The 20,009-nt window shown below is 37.1% G+C and overlaps 1 protein-coding gene across 1 annotated transcript; it reads left to right on the forward strand.

Moving 5' to 3' along the window:
- The first annotated feature begins 955 nt into the window (after nucleotides 1-955).
- KLHL41 (kelch like family member 41) lies at nucleotides 956-17,106 on the forward strand. Its single transcript, XM_039248794.1, has 6 exons — nucleotides 956-2,065; nucleotides 6,307-6,464; nucleotides 6,609-6,716; nucleotides 10,205-10,390; nucleotides 12,724-12,870; nucleotides 16,984-17,106. Exons 1-6 carry the CDS (start codon nucleotides 956-958, stop codon nucleotides 17,093-17,095), a joined length of 1,821 nt encoding a protein of 606 aa, XP_039104725.1. The 3' UTR covers nucleotides 17,096-17,106.
- Nucleotides 17,107-20,009: the final 2,903 nt, after the last annotated feature.

Raw genomic sequence — 20,009 nt, forward strand, 5'->3', positions numbered from 1 at the left:
ATTTAATAAAAGGTTATCTTTTAACATTTAAAATATCTTTAGTAATCAAATTGTTTGAGTTTTTTCTTTCCCTAGTGTTGACTTTTAACTATTTCTATTTCTATCTGGTTTTGATGATTCCTTTTAACCTTTTGCCTTTATTTTACTTGATTTATTATTGTTTGCCACATTGGATCCTTTGAAGAGCAAGGCAGGGTATGAATAAATTAAATAATTTTATGATTTAATTCAGTACAAATTAGGGTTTTTCCAGTTGAGAATAAAGATAATTCAGAATGTCTTAGAAAATTAGCAGTTTCTCTGCATTTATTTTTTTCAGCTATGATGGAGTATTATTATTGAAGGTTTTAAAAAATAACATTATAATACATAAATAGAAGTCTTTAAGTTTCCTTATAAAAGGAAATTCTAAATCCCACTGTTTTAAAGAGAAAATAAAAATTTGTATGTAACACTTACTGGAAAAGAGATTTTGCTTATGAGTATTCAGATGAACTCACCTCATATTCTTGACCTTTGCTTCATTAATTCAGACAGCCAGGGAGTTTGCCACTGGACCATATTTAGCAGACTGACTCATTTTTATGATTCAGTTTTCTGTTAGCTCAATAAACCATTTTATTTAAACATGCTTTTATCGGCATATGCTCTAATGCTTTATGTATTTTAAAGCTTTCCACTTCGTTTAAATCTGTTTCTTAGCTGTTTCCTTAGTGATTAAAAGTTCCAGTTGTTCCCTTCAATCTATAACAGCTGCAAGAACAACTCTTCTTTCCAAACTAGCTCTCCTAAATTCCCGTTGTTAGAGTTGGTATCTATATTTAGCTGGTAGGATTAAATTGCAAAGGCTTCAAGCTGGGCAAAGCACACTGATCTGCCTTTTTACAGCTAGACCTGTGTGCTGCGAGGAGCTAAGGCCTTCAGTGTCCCCTTCCTTACCCAGGTTACTCACAAAATGGATTCCCAGCGGGAACTCACAGAGGAACTGCGGCTTTACCAATCCACCCTTCTTCAGGATGGTCTAAAAGATCTCCTGGAAGAAAAAAAATTCATCGATTGCACCCTAAAAGCAGGTGACAAAAGTCTTCCTTGTCACAGATTGATTTTGTCAGCTTGTAGTCCTTACTTCCGTGAGTATTTTTTATCTGAAATTGATGAGGGGAAAAAAAAGGAGGTAGTATTAGATAATGTGGATCCTGCTGTGCTGGATTTAATCATCAAGTACCTGTACTCTGCCAGTATTGATCTCAACGATGGAAACGTGCAAGATATCTTTGCCTTGGCCAGCCGCTTTCAGATCCCCTCGGTGTTCACTGTCTGTGTTTCTTATCTTCAGAAAAGACTTGCTCCTGGTAACTGTCTAGCCATCTTAAGATTAGGACTTCTTCTTGACTGCCCAAGACTCGCTATCTCTGCCCGTGAATTTGTGTCTGATCGCTTTGTACAGATTTGTAAGGAAGAGGACTTTATGCAACTATCTCCGCAGGAACTGATCTCAGTCATTTCAAATGACAGCCTAAATGTGGAGAAGGAAGAAGCAGTATTTGAGGCGGTGATGAAATGGGTGCGAACAGACAAGGAAAACAGGGTCAAAAACCTTAGTGAAGTGTTTGATTGTATCCGTTTTCGCCTTATGACAGAAAAATATTTTAAAGATCATGTTGAGAAAGATGATATAATTAAAAGCAACCCAGAACTCCAGAAAAAAATCAAAGTTCTCAAAGATGCCTTTGCAGGTAAACTCCCAGAACCCAGCAAAAATGCAGAGAAGGCTGGGGCTGGGGAGGTGAATGGTGATGTTGGTGATGAAGATTTACTTCCTGGTTACCTGAATGACATTCCCAGGCATGGAATGTTTGTCAAAGATCTCATCCTCTTGGTGAATGACACAGCTGCCGTGGCTTATGATCCCACAGAAAATGAGTGCTACCTCACTGCGCTTGCTGAACAGATTCCCCGAAATCATTCTAGCATAGTTACCCAACAAAATCAGGTGTATGTGGTCGGAGGACTATATGTGGATGAAGAAAATAAAGATCAACCTCTACAGTCCTACTTCTTCCAGGTAAGAAGGGCTAGTTTTATAAAAGTAGAGGCATAAAGGAAAGGCTGCTGTTTACTACCCAGTTACCTGATGTGTGAATTATTCAGGCTGCTTGCATTTTACTCTACTTGATGTCCTCTTCCAATGTCCCTTGCACTTTTGCTACTTACAGAGCTGACAGAAGTACTTAGATCAGTTAATTTAACTGCTTGTTAACATTTAACGAAAGGTTTGGTGAAGAACGAAGTTCTAATTAATGTGTAAGTGATGACTCGGATTTTCTTTATACTCTTTTACCCACAATGTTAAGTTTATAGCTGATGGCGACTGTAATCCTTCAAAACCCAGTGTTTTCGTAAAACCTAACTTGAATCTTATAATCTATTAAATAGTTTAATATATTTCCCTAAGTTGTAGGACTTTCCACATTACAAAAAATTATAATTGATCAAATTTTCAGCCTTTTTTCAGGTTTTCTTAAGCAGATTTGAAGTTTCTTAAGGGTAAAATTGTATCTGTTATTTACTTTTACTGCCTAAAATATAATTTTGTTGAAAATGAAGAGAACTTATGTAACTTAATTTACCCACTTTGGGTTACCTTCTGGGAAAAACTACACAGGTGTCACAAATTTGAATTCATCAATTATATTTAGAAATGTTTATTTATGATAATTTGTTATTTATGACAAGTGATCATATATGTATTTGGTTCAGAGTTGTACTTCGACATTATTCCAGTTTAATCCATTTTGTGAAATCACAGAAGTGTCCAAGAAAACAAATCCTCCAAACTAATAAACTCTTTGTAGTTTGTTTGAAGCAGGTTTGTTTCATATTATCAAACATTATACTTTATCAGTTTATGAAGCAATCGGTGGCTTAAACTTTATCTTTAATAATGCCAATTTTTTAAGCTACTTTGTAGCTTACAGCTAACTCAGAAGAGTCTGCTTAGGTCATAACTACTCATGGCCTGAGGCTTATGGGCACTTGAACTGGAAAGGCCAAAGATAAGTGTAGAATGTCATCCCACAGTCACTGTGTGCTCTCAGTGTGTGACATCCTGTGCCTTCACAAAATACTACCTTTAACCAGGTTTTTCTAATCTTGAAAAATGTAATATACATGTTAATCGTTCTTAATTTTCAAAGTTCCATTGAAGAATGTTACCATCAAATATAAAAGTAAAATAGAAGCTATAATCCCAAGTGTTTGAATGCATGCCAGAAAATTTCCCAAGCTCTAATTTTAAAATCAGTGAAATTTCAGAAAAGACAAATTGAACTTAAAAGGCAGTAATTAAACTGCCCGGCTAGCTCAGTCGGTAGAGCATGAGACTCTTAAAAGGCAGTAATTATTTCTAGGAAGTAAAAATGACATCAAAACACAAATGGACAGACAGGTATCTAGAAATCATAGATCAAGGAATACTTAGCGTTATCTTTATTCTCTTCCATCCTGCTACTACTCGTTTTTTATTTTTAATTTAAATCCATGTTAGTTAACATATGGCGTAATAATGATTTCAGGAACAGAATTTATTTATTCATCACTTACATATAACACCCAGTGCTCATCCCAACAAGTGTCTTCCTTAATGCCCTCGATTTAGCCCATTCCCCCACCCCCAACCCCTCCAGCAACCCTCAGTTTGTTGTTCTCTGTCTTTAAGAGTCTCTTATGGTTTGTCTCCCTCTCTGTTTTTATCTTATTTTTGCTTCCCCAATGTTCATCTGTTTTGTTTTTTAAATTCCACATGAGTGAAATCATATATTTGTCTTTCTCTGACTGATTTATTTCATTTAGCATAATACACTCTAGTTTCATCCATGTTGCAAATGGCAAAATTTCATTCTTTTTGATCGCCAACTACTCTTACTTTTATGGGCACAGCCTCTCACTTCTGGTTCAAGAAACCTGTTCGATGCTCTTTATAGCTACAAAAACAGTTACACAAAGTTGAAAAGGTCAACCCTCTGTCATTGCCCATGCCTTGCTTCTTTAAAAGGGACAAATAGTGCAACAAGATGCCAGGATAAACACACCTGACTGTAAGAAGGGTTATTTATGACTCACAAGAAAATATATGTATGAGAATTTCAGGTTTTATATTATGTTTTTCTGCTTGATCACATCCGTTTAAAATGTATTAAGTTAGGAGTAATATGATCTTTGATTGTGTACTATAAATAGATTATGAGAATATTTTACCTGGATAAGAGAGTGTTGTTCGTTTTGTTTTTCATAGAATTAATAGATTCATCAAATCTTTGAACAGGATCTCATCTTAAAGTAATCTAGGTCCAAACCCTGATTATAAGGATGAGGAAACTGGAGCCAGACAGGTTAAACGACTTGACAGGTCATCTATAGAAGAGCCTAGTAGACAGTCTACTGTTGCATCTGCTGTAGTAAGTGCCCTAACTGGGGAGAGGATGGCGATGCAGACAGTGCTATACAGCGTGGGCAGTCAGCTCACCAGTCTGGGATCATGATGGCTGCTCTTCCCATTTTTAAAAAACAAACAATGGCTTTATATAGCTTGTATGTAAATATCACTTAAAAGCTCTGTGAGCTTGGGCCAGTTATTTCACCTTTCTGTGCCTCAGTTTTCTTGTCTGTAAAATGGAGATAATAATCCTGGACAACTGAATGAAATTACCTGTGTAAAGTTCAACATGCAGCCTGTCACAGAGTCAAAACCTCATAAATGTTCATTCTTATTTCTACTATACTACACACCACCTTCTTGATGAAAGGATTTTTTTTTCAAAAATGAAAACGTTAGTGGTCACAACCTAGATGTTAAAATTCGTGAATGCAGACTTAACAATGCACATGTGAGGATTAAATTGCTCATCTTACCGAGTTTTAATTAGTACTTTGCTTTAACCAAAGTTACGAGCTGAACTATACATAGGCTTCTACAGAGACCTTCCCTTGACCGCAGCCTTTATTATCTGCACCTACTCTTGAATCCAATTATTCTGGGGTTTATTCCTTCTTCTGTTACACGGACATAGCATTAGAGCGGACAACAAATCTGTAACTGCACTCCTTCAAAAAGCAATTTTCTCACGCTTTCGTGTCCTAAAATGCAAAGTGGAAAAATGTAAAATCACCAATAGTAAGTGCTGAACCTGATGCCCCCCACACCAGAATTACCTACCTGGTAATTACCATGCCTACGAGAGCATGGGCACCTAGAGAGCTGTCTGAGGCTTGCAGAAGTAGCAGTAGAAAACGCAAGCAAGTTACTTCCTAGTACAATTTTAAAAAGAGATAGAGACAAGGGTTTTTCCAATGTCTTCCAACAAAAGGCTGGGAGGTTATAGCTAGAACACCTGCCTATGTCAGAAATCATAAAGGGAAACAGAGAGAAACCTACACAATTTTGAAGAAAAGAAAAAAGATATTGCCTAACATCCCAGTTGTCTGTGGACTGAGCGACAGGTCCAGCTGTCCTGGATGCCGGCTTGGGGAGCATGTTAAATATAGCATTCGGGGGGCACTCATACACACCCTCCCCACAGCCACAACATCTCTCTCCCCAATGCGCTATTAACAGTATTATGATGCTTTTTTTGAACCTGAACAAGACGACATGGGAAGAAAGCTTGACAAGAAACCTCACAGTTCTTTTTTTTTTCTTTTTAATTTTTTAATGTTTTATTTATTTCTAGGAGAGAGAGAGAGAGAAAGACAGCGTGAGCAGGGGAGGGTCAGAGAGAGAGGGAGTCACAGACTGAAGCCGGCTCCAGGCTCTGAGCTGGCAGTCAGCACAGAGCCCGACGCGGGGCTCGAACCCACGAACCGCGAGATCATGACCTAAGCGAAAGTCGGACGCTTAACCGACTAAGCCACCCAGGCGCCCCGAAACTTCACAGTTCTAACTGACCTCTAGTGACTCTGTTCTCTCTTTTCTTTTTCCAGATTTTGATACTTTTAGCTATTTTGGTAAACCGAGTAGAAATTCTCATTTTTCTTGATAATCCAGATGTAAACTATGATGGAGGGGAGAGGCAGAGAGAGAATCCCAAGCAGGCTCCATGCCATTCGCAAAAAGCCTGATGCAGGGCTCAATTTCACAAACTGTGAAATGAGCCAAAACCAAGAGTCATATGCTTAACATTCTGAACCACCCAGGCGCCCCACTATCTCAGTGTATTCTAAACAACACATAGAATATAGCATATTTCTTGGAACAACTGTAACTCTTTTCTAACAAGCTACACAATTCCTCATATATTTTTCTTTCAGCTTGATAACATAGCATCTGAATGGGTTGGACTTCCACCTCTGCCATCAGCCAGGTGTCTCTTCGGTCTGGGAGAGGTAGATGACAAAATCTATGTAGTTGCAGGCAAAGACCTTCAAACAGAGGCTTCGCTGGATTCAGTATTATGCTATGATCCCGTGTAAGTTGGCATGACATTCCTGTTTCCTAAGCATTCGCATATATGAATGCCTATTACGTATTCATAGCTTTAGAACCTAGAGTTAACTGAAAGCACAGAAAAAGTTTTTTAAAGCATAGAAATTCTACCATCTTTTCATTGCAGGACTGCAAAGTGGAATGAAGTTAAGAAACTGCCTATCAAAGTCTATGGCCATAGTGTCATTTCACATAAGGGAAATATATATTGTCTCGGAGGAAAGACAGATGACAAGTAAGTACCTAAATTCTCCTTATGGTTTACATTCAAATGATTTTCTTTTAACATTTTTGTAAGTAAGCTCTACTCACAATGGGGACTTGAACTCACAATCCTGAGATCAAGAGTTGCATACTTTACTGATTGAGCCAGCCAGGCACCCCTCCAAATGATTTTTTTATTGCAAGAGTTCTTCCCACCTTTCATCTGAATCTATGGACTGAAATGAGACTTGGTTCTCACTTGTAATATTTTTGAAGTGAAAGTTTCTAAATAAAATTCTGAAAAGCTATTGGAGGGTATTATAAATGATTTCTCAAGGGAAGCTACATAAAATTTAAAAATTGCTAAAGTATCAAAAAATAAAAGTTGCTAAAGTAAATGTGGAGATATTCAGCATATTGCTAGGAAGTAGCATGATACCTCTATCATAAGCATTCTTACAGTGGAAAAGCAGCATTTAGGAGCCTAATCAAGTCTTTCTTTTTTTTAAGTTTATTTATTCATTTATTTATTTATTTACTTATTTATTTATTTAGAGAGAGAGAGAGCACAAGCAGGCTCTGCACAATGTGGGGCTCGAACCCACGACCAAAAGATCATGACCTGAGCCAAAACCAAAAGTCAGATGTTTAACCAACTGAGCCACCCAGGCGCCCCCATAATCAAGTCTTTAATTTGGCTAGTTTTTCATTATATTTCACTACATTAAAGCCAGTGGGCTTTCTTAGTCTTTTGGCCATAACTAGCTAAAAATTAGGTGTACCATTTTAATGTTATATCTAAAATATAATGGCTAAAGCAATAGTGCATTAAAATATCATGGATTTGTACTTTACATTCATAAGAGAGAATTTAGATAGGTGAGTTTAAAACTGAAGAGCATGGTGACAGAAAAGAGAGCAGTTATTTCCTAAACAATGTTTCACTAATTTACTCCTGGACAGAGTTGATAGTCAAAATATTTTAAAATGGTCACAAAGAGGCACAGATCAAACAGAACAGCTACATCTGGTACCCTCACTGGTGCCGTTTCTTGTGAGACAAACAGGATGAAGGTTCATATAACTTGATTTCTAGGCACTTCTCAAGAGATAGATAATTAGGAAAAAGATCTTGTTACTTAAAGGGAGAAATGACTTCAGAATGCTCCAGAAGTCAGTCAGTTAAGTCAGGAGCCTGTCTGGTAAAATGAAGATTTTCAGCTTAAATAGTGAGAATTAATTTCCTGCACCTGAAAACTCTGCCTAATTTGGCTTGTGCTCATTTGCCCAAGCTGCTTATCAAATAGAGATAATCCTGGAAAGGGAGCCAGAATTAAGAATTATAAGGGCAAAGCAGGAAGGGAGAGTAGAATATGGAAATGTGCTAGAAATAACTCTATATTCTGAGTTAATAATTAATGGTTATTATTAAGTTAAAATGACAAATAGCACAGGAAATGTGATTTTAAAAAGCAATGGGCACCTAAAAAGCAAAAAAAAAAAAAAAACCAACCAAACAAACAAAAAAAACAGAACAGAAACAGACTCACTGATACAGACAACAAACTGGTGGTTACCAGGGCAGGGAGGTGCTGGGGACGGGTGAGATAGGTAAAGGGGGCTGAGAGGTACAAATTTCCAGTTATAAGATAACTCAAGGGAAAGTAATATACAGCATAGGGAATGTAGTCAATAATATTGTAACAACTTTGTATGGCGACACATGGTAACTAGACTTACCTAGGGGGATCATTTCATAATGTATAAAAATATCAAATCACTATGATGTACATCTGAAATTAATATGATATGGTATATCAGTTATACTTCAATTAAAAAATAAAATAAAAATAAATGACTAATTGTTTAAAAAAACAATGGGTTTTGGGGGCACCTGGGTGGCTCAATTGGTTAAGCATCCAACTTCGGCTCAGGTCATGATCTCGCAGTTTGTGAGTTCGAGCCCCGCGTCAGGCTCTGTGCTAACAGCTCAGAGCCTGGAGCCTCCTTCAGATTCTGTGTCTCCTCCTCTCTCAACCCCTCCCCCCCACCATGCTGTCTGTCTGTCCCTCAATAATAAATTTTAAAATATTTAAAAATTTTTTTAAAAAAACAATGGGTTTTTATACAGTCTATCCAAATTCAAAGATAACATATTTGATATGTTAATATTTTCCTTAATCCCAGTCATTCCCATCATTTAAAGGAAGGCCATATTACAAAACTTAGTGTAAAATCTTATTTGGGGTATTTTTCCTGAGTAAATGGAATGGAAAATGTGTATTAAGCAGTATTCTGACTTTGAAAATCTAGTGACCCTGCCAAATGATTTAAATTGTTTCCTTCAAGTGGTATTAGTAACTAGGAAATTGATATGTCAGTAAGAAGCATACAGGTCTTGTTGGTAAGAATATATTAATCTTGAGAATATGATTAACCAAGACAGCATTGCTTGACGAATGCCAAAGAACTTTGAAATGAGTCATTATCTAAAAGTAAGCACTAAATCTCACTAGTTAATACCACTGAATTTGAAGAACATGATTTTGTATCATGCCCTTGTCAAGAAGTTTTATAAAATAATACTCATAGTCAAATATTAGAGGAAATGCTTCTACTCCAGATATCTGGTCTTTCATAAGACGAAAGAAAAAAGTTGTTTTCCTAAAACATTGTGAGTTTTGTTTGTTTGCTTTTTGACTTTACCAGATATATCCAGGGGCACCTGGCTGGCTCACCTGCTACAGCACACGATTCTCAGTCTTGTGGCTGCCAGCTCGAGCCCCACATTGGGCGCAGAGCTTACTTTAAAATAACAAAAAGTAAACAAAAAAGCCCATAAATATATCCAGTTGATCAATTATTATTTACCATTTGAACTCCCATCAGTAAGTTATGGTTAACATTAAGGAACTCTGAGGAACATACTAAGAATAATTCAGATGAGTACATTTAGCATATAAAACTGCTCTCCTTACTCACCTATCTATTCAGACTACTAGTTGTCTAATCTATAGTCCCAGATTTCTTAAAATGCACTGGTATATTAGTAGTATGCTAAAATGAAATAAGCCATCATATTATGGAATTAAATTTAAAATAGGTACTTTCATACCTAATTATTTTTTTAATTAACTTATTCATTCCTAGGAGGCTCAAACAATAAAATAAACTTAACATTTTTGTTACTTGGCACAAAAAGGGTTTATGATTTTTTTTAACGCTATTTGTGTCTTCTGTTGAATTTAGCAGCATAGGATTAAAACCTACTCTGGGCAGCTGCCGAAGGGAAAGGTACTCTGCCGTCTAGTAGTATGCTTAAGCATAACGTAGTTTCAGTCCCCACCTTTGCTGTTGTCCTTCACTTGTGTCATAGGTTCAGATTCAGAGTACTTTTGAGTTTTTCTAATTCTGCTTTATGTATCTGAGATGGGAAGCAAAGTTAAATGATTAGTAAAATCTCTTCTTTCAGAAAAGGAAGGTTCTAAAAGACCATTTTGTTGTCTTCTGTGTTTACAGAAAGTGTACAAACAGAGTGTTTATCTACAACCCAAAAAAAGGAGACTGGAAAGATCTGGCTCCAATGAAAACCCCTCGTTCCATGTTCGGAGTGGCCATACATAAGGGCAAGATTGTGATTGCAGGAGGCGTCACCGAAGATGGTCTTTCAGCTTCAGTAGAAGCTTTTGACCTCATAACCAACAAGTGAGTTGCTGTATCTTACCAGCGCATATGAATCACTCTACTTTTTAATTTTGGATGAAAAGTAAGCTTTCTGATTAGGACATGGGGAGAGGAGGGCAGGAAGGCAAGGATTAAGATAAGTACCGGGGTTCTGTCTGCTGTTCCAGGGTGTGAAATGCCTAACATTTTGATGCATTACGGGTGCCTGCAACTTGGAACACATAATCCTCAAGTTAATGTTGGCGTGTTCAATTTATCCTTGTTTGTACTTAACTTTATGAATTTAGTCATTCAAAGGTAATACTTCTGAATAATTATATACACGTGAATGGATATACATGTCTCCATACGGTGCTTTGATTTGAAATAGGTAGTTTCTTCAGGGATGAAAAGACCTCCACTTAGCTTATGATATTTGTAAAGCAGGATTACTTCAAAAAAAATTTTTTTTAATGTTTTATTTATTTCTGAGAGAGAGAGACAGCATGAGCAGGGGAGGGTCAGAGAGAGAGGGAGACACAGAATCAGAAGCAGGCTCCAGACTCTCAGCTAGCTGTCAGCACAGAGCCCGACACGGGGCCCGAACCCACGAACCGTGAGATCATGACCTGAGCCGAAGTCAGACGCTTAACCGACTGAGCCACCCAGGCACCCCTAAGCACGAATACTTCAAACGTTTAATTCTTTTATGCTCTTTATAATAATTTTCCTTAAAATTTTCACTTATAAGCTTTTATTGGCTTAAAGTTAATATGAAAAGATATTTGACAGATATTCTTTATGTAAAATTAGTCTTATTTCAAATTTTTTAATTCACTCATCTGGATAAGTATATAGTTTTTACACTCCTAGTTTATCAATGAAGAAAAATTAGAGCACTGTCATTTTTTTAAGGAACCATGTATGCCTGATTACAAAATTCACTTTATTTTTTAAATTTTTTTCTTAATGTTTTATTTATTTCTGAGAGAGAGAGAGAGAGAGAGAGAGAGAGAGAGAGAATGTGAGCAGGGGAGGGTCAGAGAGAGAGGGAGATACAGAGAGAATAAAACATACGGCACTGGAGAAGAAAATGTTCTTCTGCCAAAAAAAAAAAAATTATTTTATTCATTTGTTAGTATGGTCAGAGGAGAGGATGCTCCGGGGAAGCTATCTGAAACCAGTGCAAAAATCTGCATCTTAATGAAGGTCAGTGCTTTTTATTGGATATTTAAAGAATAGTAANAGAAATCTGAAACAGGCTCCAGGCTCTGAGCTACCTGTCAGCACAGAGCCTGATGTGGGGCTCAAACCCACAAACCGTGAGATCATGACCTGAGCCGCAGTCAGACGCTTAACTGACTGAGCCACCCAGTCACCCCACAAAATTCACTTTAGTATGTGAAAATCACCAAGGAACTTTTATGAGAGGGGATTTAAATGGTCATTAAAAATCATGTTTTTGAAACTATCATATGGGTAAACGCTCATAAGAAGTTAAAGAAGCAGCACACAAAACTATAAACTCTATGTTCTTAGCTTTTTCATGTGTTTGTTTAGACATTTATATTTAAATTTGTATGCTTTTTGAAAAAAACAAAATGACATTAAAATGTTGCTTATGATTATGTCTGGAGGGTATGATCATAGGTGGTATTTGTTTTCTTCTATACCTTTTTGTATTTCCAGGTATTCTACAATGTATATGTGCTATTTGTATAGTTAGAAAAATAAATAATATGTTTAGAGAAAGGTCCACTTTTAATGCCAAAGCAATAGAATAGAGAGTTGCCAAAACAACTAATGCATTCTAGATTCTTGATACTTCCAACTGATTTGATTGATTTTATCATGAGTTGTCCTATTTCATATGGCTTTACACATTAAAAAGTTCCCTGGAATCCTTTATTTAAAAAGATGAAGTCATTAAAAAGAAAATTGCCAACTCTAGCTTCTAAACTAGGTTAATTACTTGCCTTTACTGCAAAGGATTTAGAAATTTCTTGAGAAATGATGGAAATCAGAGGTTTCAAAAACTTGTATTACCATTCAAATGAAATCAGCTCAGTAAGACCTAGGAGCCCTTGAACGGCACCAAACCCCCAGTTTACGGCACACATAATTGATAACTGTTGCTGAACATGCTAATTGGTAAAGGTGAAATATTCCAAGATTGACATAGTGAGGACTTTATATTTAATCTGGTTACATCTTTCAAATAAAGACACATTTAGCTATTTTTCAGTAGCAAATTTAATCATCTAATTTTAGATGCCTTTGCTACTTGAATTTTTAAATTATAATTTCACATAATTGTTCATAAATCTGGCCTTTCCTTAGGTTTTACATTAACTGTATTTTCAATTGATTCCTAGATGGGAAGTAATGACTGAATTTCCCCAAGAGAGAAGTTCCATCAGTTTGGTCAGCCTGGCTGGATCCCTGTATGCCATCGGTGGTTTTGCCATGATTCAGCTGGAGTCTAAAGAGTTTGCACCCACTGAAGTCAATGACATATGGAAGTAAGTTTTTCTGACTCCCAATTCTTCTGGACCAAATATTAAATCAAATAACTGATAACTGATGAAACAAACAATTTTTCAGTAAAGAGTAGGCCAGACTTTCCCAACAAGTATGCTTGGTAGTATACTTAATACTTTTCGAACCTAATTGAACTTTTGCACGTGCCACTTACTTGATGATCAAGTACTGCTTCTAATTAGCTGTGTGCTTGGGAAAGAATTTATCTAGGCCCGTTTCTTAACCAGTAAAATGAGATTCGGACTGTTGATTAATAAAGCTCTACTCCAGCTCTGAAAGTGTAAGACACTAGGCATCCAGTAGAGCAAAGGCTGCTTTCAAACCTTTCCACCAGAGGGTACTTTATTTCCTAAGAGTTCTGAAGAAACATTTAACTTCTTGAGTTTTCCATTAATTCATTAGTTCTATTTTGAATCTAATTTAAATGGTTTTTCAGTTGTGAGGATTCAGTTACAAAAGCTTTTTAAAAAAGAAACAAGTGAAAAGGAGCAATCCATTTACCTCTCAGATAAATGCTGGGAAGGTATCCCAAGTTATGATACTTGCAGTTGTTACTCGGTTGAGTATTTTAAAGTTAAGTTTAAAAATGAATGTAGTATTTATACAGTGTGTGGGGGGTGGTGAATTTTACCATAGTTTCTAATGCAGTGAATGTCCTCTGGAGACAGGGTGCATACAGGAAGTCTTGGGAGCAGAAGTCTAGGTTGTGTCATAGAGAGTCACACGGTTGGGGCAGGGCATACAGTATGCAGATGTCTGGTTACCGTTAGGATGCCACATGTGTCTGTCAAATGGCACCTGCTGCCTTCAGCCTGGGCACTGTGCTTGCTTATAAAAATTTATAGGAAATAGACCTCAGTTGCCTGAAGTTAGCATTAATGAGTTCATACTATACACTCATCCAGAAACTGCCAAACTCATGCTTTCCCTCTCAGCTTAAAGGCCAGCCCCCACTCTCAAGTATGGATGCCCTTCCCTGGCCTGTCACCAAATTGTCTGCAACCTTGATATGCAAAGTATGGTCTATGGACCAGCAGTGGTGGCATCTTATGAGAGCTTCTTAGAAATGCAGAATCCCAGGCTTCACCTCAAACTTAATCAGTATCTTCATTTTAACAAGACTCCCAGGTGGTTTGCTCACACATTTACATTTGTAGGGATAGCTTTGGAAGAGCTATCAGTGAAGGCAGACCATCAAGGCTGAGAGTGGAAAGTGGATATTATTCCTTCTATACTTCACCCAGCACATGCCTTATTCCCTGGTGAGCTGAAAGGCTGACAGACTGGAATTACTTTATGCATCAAACATCATTTCCTTGTGTTGTTATAATAGTAAATAGCGGTATAGAAGGCAAGGAAAAAGTGGCTATAAAGGGAAGTTAAGTATTACTCCTCTCCCTCTACCCCAAAAGAGGAGGAGGAGTGAAAAGAAACCAGCGATTTCCAGGGAGGAAAGAGGCTAGACTTTGGGAGAAGTTGAGATGGAAAAAGGCTGGAAGCAGAAGAGAAAAAAAGAATGAAATAATGGAAGGCTGAGAAAGTTAGGATTTTTGGAAAACTGGGATAAGCCCAAAGAGTGAATAGGCAGTGATTCTTAACCCTGGACTGCATGTTAAAAAATCACCTGGGATGCTTTTAAAATATACCAGCACCTGGACCTTAATGCAGGCCAATTAAATCGGGATTTCTGCAGTTCGGCCCCAAAACCTTTGCAGGTGATTCTGCTATGCAGCCAGGGTCGAGAAACACTGGTGTTAGGGAATGGTGCTATCAATCAACTGAATCCCACATGAGCCATTATCATTCCTAACGGGGGTCAAAAGCCAAGTTGCTTCAGCAGGAGGATGTTGTAGGCAGCAAAGTAGGGCATCTCCTGCTAAAAGTAGCCTTTATATTACTGAGGGGAGCCTGAAAGTGGGAGCCTCTCTGATTATGTTTTATTTTGCAATTACGACAGTGGTTCCCAAAGTTGTTTGCTCACTGGAATCACGCAGGGAGTTTCAAAAGGTGTCAACACCTCTGTCCTACCTCTGTGGACTATGATTTCATTTTCTAGGGTATGGTCTGAGCTTAGAAACTTCCAAAAGACCCCTGGATGATTCTAAAGTGCAGACAAGTTTGGGAACCGCTAAACTGGGGAAAGGCAAGAATGCATTCATCGCTGTCTGCTTGGCTGTAAAATTTTAAATGCAAAATGGTTTTCCACTTGGGTGATAAAATCCAGAGCAATAATTCTCAAATCTTGCTGTGTATTAGAATCACATCGAGAACTTTAAACAATGTTCATGCCGAGGCCATACTCCATACCAGTTAAATCAGTCTCTGGGTGTAGGACTCAGGCATCAATATTTTTCATGTCTCTAGGTGGTTCCAAATGTGTAAGACAAGTTTGAGAACCAGTGATCTGCTGTGGTTTCCAAGGCAGCATCAGCACCACCTGTGTACTTGTTAAAATGCACATTCTCAGGCCTTACCTCAAATCTACTAAAACTCTAGGGGTGGGGGGTCCAGTCGTCTGTGTTCTAGCAAGACCTCCCTCAAGGTGACTCAGATGTGCACTAAAGCTGACAGCTGCTTAAATTCTCCTAAAACTAATATTACACTATATGTCACTAACTAGGATTTAAATAAAGACTTGAAACATTAAAAAAAACAAAGTTGAAAGCCACTGATCTCCAGAAAGGTGCTGCCCACTTGTCCTCAACTTCCTGGGGGATCTCTACTCACACTTGTAGAGATGAAAATAAGAGATGAAAACTATCGGTATATGACATTATAGATCTTCTTAGTGTGATGTGTAAAAAACCAAAAACCCTCCACTCTTGTATTTTTTGTTGAACTCTTTCCATTATTTAGAATTGACCAAGCTTAAAGTAAAAATAAAACTGTCAGGAAGCAAATGCTTTTAAGCCTTATTTAACCTGCTATTGAATAAATGTGGTCACTTTTTCATTAAGTCATTTAAAACCGTTCTTTATCTTTTAATCTGTTGCCTGAAATTTTGTACAGATAATTAAGGTTCTTCCCTCTACTAGTGGTTAAAATATTTTTCGCTACTTTTCTCAACATAAAATTCACTTGGTGCACAGTACAAATCTTGAAAATTCAATTTGGATTATTGATAAAATTAAGTCAGATAGCATATATCTTACATAAGTGTCAGCTAATTTTAAAAATTATTACTTTAAATCATCATCATCATTGAATGATTTGGGGGTATGTGCAAGTATTGATAGCTTCTGGTGTGGGAAAAATACGAAGGTGAATAAGATACATTGTTTCCCCTCAAATACCCTTGAGCTTGTGGAGGACATAAATATGGGGGAAATTTTTAAATAGAATGATAACTGCTATAATAAATACTATATAAAAGACACTGTGAGAAATGAAGGGAAAGCTACAAACTCTGCTTGAGGAAGGCAAAAAAGGCTTCAGAGAGGGCAGCATTTAGGAATTCCTCATGCAGAGAAGGCATTCCAGGCACCAGGCAGAGTAGAGGCACACATATTTCAAAGCAATTCAAGTTCCTGTATCTTTATAACGGTGAATATTCCCTGAGGGAACAACTTAACATTAGTTCTTACCTAACATCAAATGCAAAAATCCCACAGTACTCACACAGGACAATAAGGCAGAAGGGAATGAATTCTTCTGGAGTGATCACTGGCGTCAGCTGGCATGCTGGGCACAACTGTATGTGAATGACTGAAATTATAATCAAGGTGACTAGCTGTCCCTGTACTTTCCAGTTCTGACTTTGACATAGAGACCAGCCATCTTTATTAGTCCAAATGCAAATAATTGATTGCATAACTATTACTCTTCATCTCTGAAAAGTCTTTGATTCCCAGAGAAGGCTTAACTGCCTAAGCATCCAGATTAAATACCATGGCAGTAGTTCAGACATAGGCTCAGGGAAAGCATATTTGAGGAGGAACTCAAATGTTACTGTACCAGTCAGGCGTGTCCTCTTCTGGATAGGAGCCAATAGGGTTTTCTCAAAGACCCACATTCAAATATTTAATACAAGGAAATGTACAGAACTATCTATTTAAAAACTACGTATTGATTACTTTTTTTTTTTCCTCCATCAGGTATGAAGATGATAAAAAAGAATGGGCTGGGATGTTGAAGGAAATACGTTATGCTTCAGGAGCTAGTTGCCTAGCAACACGTTTAAACCTTTTCAAACTGTCTAAACTATAAACTGGGAGGTGAAAAAACAATAGAATGGAATGTGGTTTGTTTGGATAATAGGGCTTTAATTTATTACGTTTTCAAAAGCCTATACAGAGATTCATGTAGAAATTATTCACTAATTACTGTCCATGAGGTTAGTAGTGGGTGTCAAAACCTCAGTCATTGAATCTTCAATGTAATGATCATTGTTTAAAACCATTTTCTAGTAAGAAATCAAATAGTAAGTTGAACAGATTATTTCTTTTGTTAATCTGTCTCGATTGTAAAGAAATTTTCTAAATTTAAGTTGTTTACTAATTCTTTCATTTGCATTGTTATGGTAACTTTACATTCATTTTCTATTATAAATGAAATTGGAGAATGAAATATGTACATCTACATTTTTTTAATGTTTAAAATATCAAAAACTTTCCCTTGTGCTTCAAGATAATGACAAGATTCCTATGCATTATATTAAAGATGACATCCTATGAGAGAATTTTGGAAATGCTATTTAAAAAGTATAATAAATGGGTCTCATTTGAAGGGGAAAAATCTCTAAGCAGTCAAATTCAGGTGGTCTTTCTTTTTTCTCCATTCTTTTTGTGACACTAGTAAATTGTTTGTGATTTAAATCAAATTTAATTTTGGGGGGAGGGCACCTTGGTGGCTTAGTCGGTTAGGCATCCAGGTTTCAGCTCAGGCCGTGATCTCACAGTTCCTGAGTTCCAGCCCGTATTGGACTCTGCACTGACAGTGCCGAGGCTGCTTGGGGGTTCTCTCTCTGCCCCTCCCACGCTCTCTCAAAACAAATAAACTTTAAAAAAATTTAAGTTTTTAAAAATTTTATTTAAAACCAGTTAACCACAGTCTTCAAGCCATTAACTACAGTATCTGTGGTAGGAGGGTTGGAGACTGTCCTTAGGAAATGAACTGATTCTTTTTTTTTATAGTTTTTTGTTTTTTGGTTTTTTTTGGTTTATTTTTGAAACAGAGACAGAGCATGAGCAGGGGAGGGGCAGAGAGAGAGAGGGAGACACAGAATCTGAAACAGGCTCCAGGCTCTGAGCTGCCTGCACAGAGCCCGATGCGGGGCTTAAACCCACAAACCGCGAGATCATGACCTGAGCCGAAGTCGGACGCTTAACCAAGTCACCCAGGCGCCCCTGAACCGATTCTTTAAATTCCTGGGCAGAGTTGAGGCCAGTGAGGTACTGGAGGGGGAGTGTGTATTTGTCAGTTTAAGTTTTATCTATATTTTCTATGAAAGAGCTATCTATTTGCAAATCTCTGATAGAAAGGTGACTGGGGTGGCTGGGTGGCTCAGTCATTTAAGTGTCCAATTCTGATTTCTGCTCAGGTCATGATCTCACAGTTCATGAGATCAAGCCTTACATGGGGCTCTTTACTAATAGCGCACAGCCTGCCTGGGATTCTCTCTCTCCCTCTCTCTGCTTGGTCCCTGCTCATGTGTGTGTGCATGCTTTCCCTCTCTCTCAAAAATAAATAAACTTGAAAAAGAAAAAAGAAAAAGAAAAAAAGAAAGGTGACTGTATAATTGCATTTTCTGGGATGTGAAACCCAATATTCAAGCTGTTGTTAGCGTACACACTAAGTTGACTCCTCGGTGTGTCCACAGCCATCACGTTCAACTCTGTGCAAGTCATCAACCACTCACCGTTCACATGCTTTTATAGACATGTTTGACTTCTATCCTTGCACATGTCATTTTGTGAGCAATCTGTCTTGGAACTAATTTGGAGTATTCCATTATTATTTGTTAAGCAATTTCATAAAGAACAGATGAGTGTTGGTACAGTGTTATTGTCTCTACCATAAAAATGGAAATATATTCGATAAAAATCAGTTTTACTTTGGATCTTTGAAGTAGAATCCTGGCTACTTTTCTATATTGACAAAAACTGCTCTAGACTATCTATGATTATATAATCAACAAATCCTGAAGATGGGGAACTCTACAGGTTGTTCAGCAGATAAACTGTTTGGAAGAGAAAGGGATCGTGTGGGATACTTCTAGATTAAGACATATTTAAAAGGTCGAGGGGGCAAATTATGGTGTCTAGAGATGCAAATTTGAGTGATAAAACTGTAAGAGGAAGTGCTTACTATAAAAGCAAGACAGGGGTGCCTGGATGGCTCAGTTGGTTAAGCGTCCAGCTCTTGATCTCAGCTCAGGTCTTGATCTCAGCATTGTAAGTTCAAGCCTCATGTTGGGGAGAGAGTGCAGACCTACACAGACATGAGATTAAGTTGTAAAAATAGTGCTTTGGGATGATGGAAATGTTCTGGAACTAAATAGTGGTAATGGTTGCACAAACTTGTGAATATTCTAGAAAACCACTGCATTGTATACTGCAAAACACTGAATTTTATGGTATATGAATTATAGCTCAATGAAAAAAAGAATGCTTAAAAAAAAAGAATGCTTTTGTTTATAACAACTCCAGTTATTTAAATAGAAAGATCATCAAACAAAAATATATAAGAATATATATGTAAAGAAAACCATTTGGGTAGGGCCACCTACAAGAAGGAGAGTATGAGATGTGGTACACGAGAAGTCACATTATGTGTAACAGTAAGTGAAAGGTACGTCAGGGTAATTTAACCAACATTTCCCTGTATTCAAAGTACACAATAATTAGGTTTTCATTTATATTCAAAGGAAACAATTTGTAATCCTTATCAATCTAATCATTTTATTCTAAAAGTGCTTAGGTTTTTTTTTTTTTTTTACTTACTGTTATATATTGCATTTCACACCATGCAAAATAATAGTATTTTAAATAAGTACTTCAACTAAACCTAACTACTCTTTTCAAGGTTACCAATGATTTTCATGTTGCTAAATTTAAAGGTCATTTCCCAGTCCTCATTTTACCTGAGCCATCAGCAGCATCTGATACAACTGCTCACCTTG

Source organism: Hyaena hyaena, unplaced genomic scaffold, assembly GCF_003009895.1.
Source record: "Hyaena hyaena isolate Hyena2069 unplaced genomic scaffold, ASM300989v1 scaffold_317, whole genome shotgun sequence".
NCBI lineage: Eukaryota > Metazoa > Chordata > Mammalia > Carnivora > Hyaenidae > Hyaena > Hyaena hyaena.

What these genes read in the sequence shown, in the direction of transcription:
- KLHL41 (XM_039248794.1), top strand. Translation starts at nt 956, where the DNA reads ATGGATTCCCAGCGGGAACTCACAGAGGAACTGCGGCTTTACCAATCC. An exon ending in TACAGTCCTACTTCTTCCAG is followed by an intron (nt 2,066 to 6,306) that starts GTAAGAAGGGCT and finishes TTTTTCTTTCAG; the next exon opens with CTTGATAACATAGCATCTGA. An exon ending in GAAGTCAATGACATATGGAA is followed by an intron (nt 12,871 to 16,983) that starts GTAAGTTTTTCT and finishes TTCCTCCATCAG; the next exon opens with GTATGAAGATGATAAAAAAG.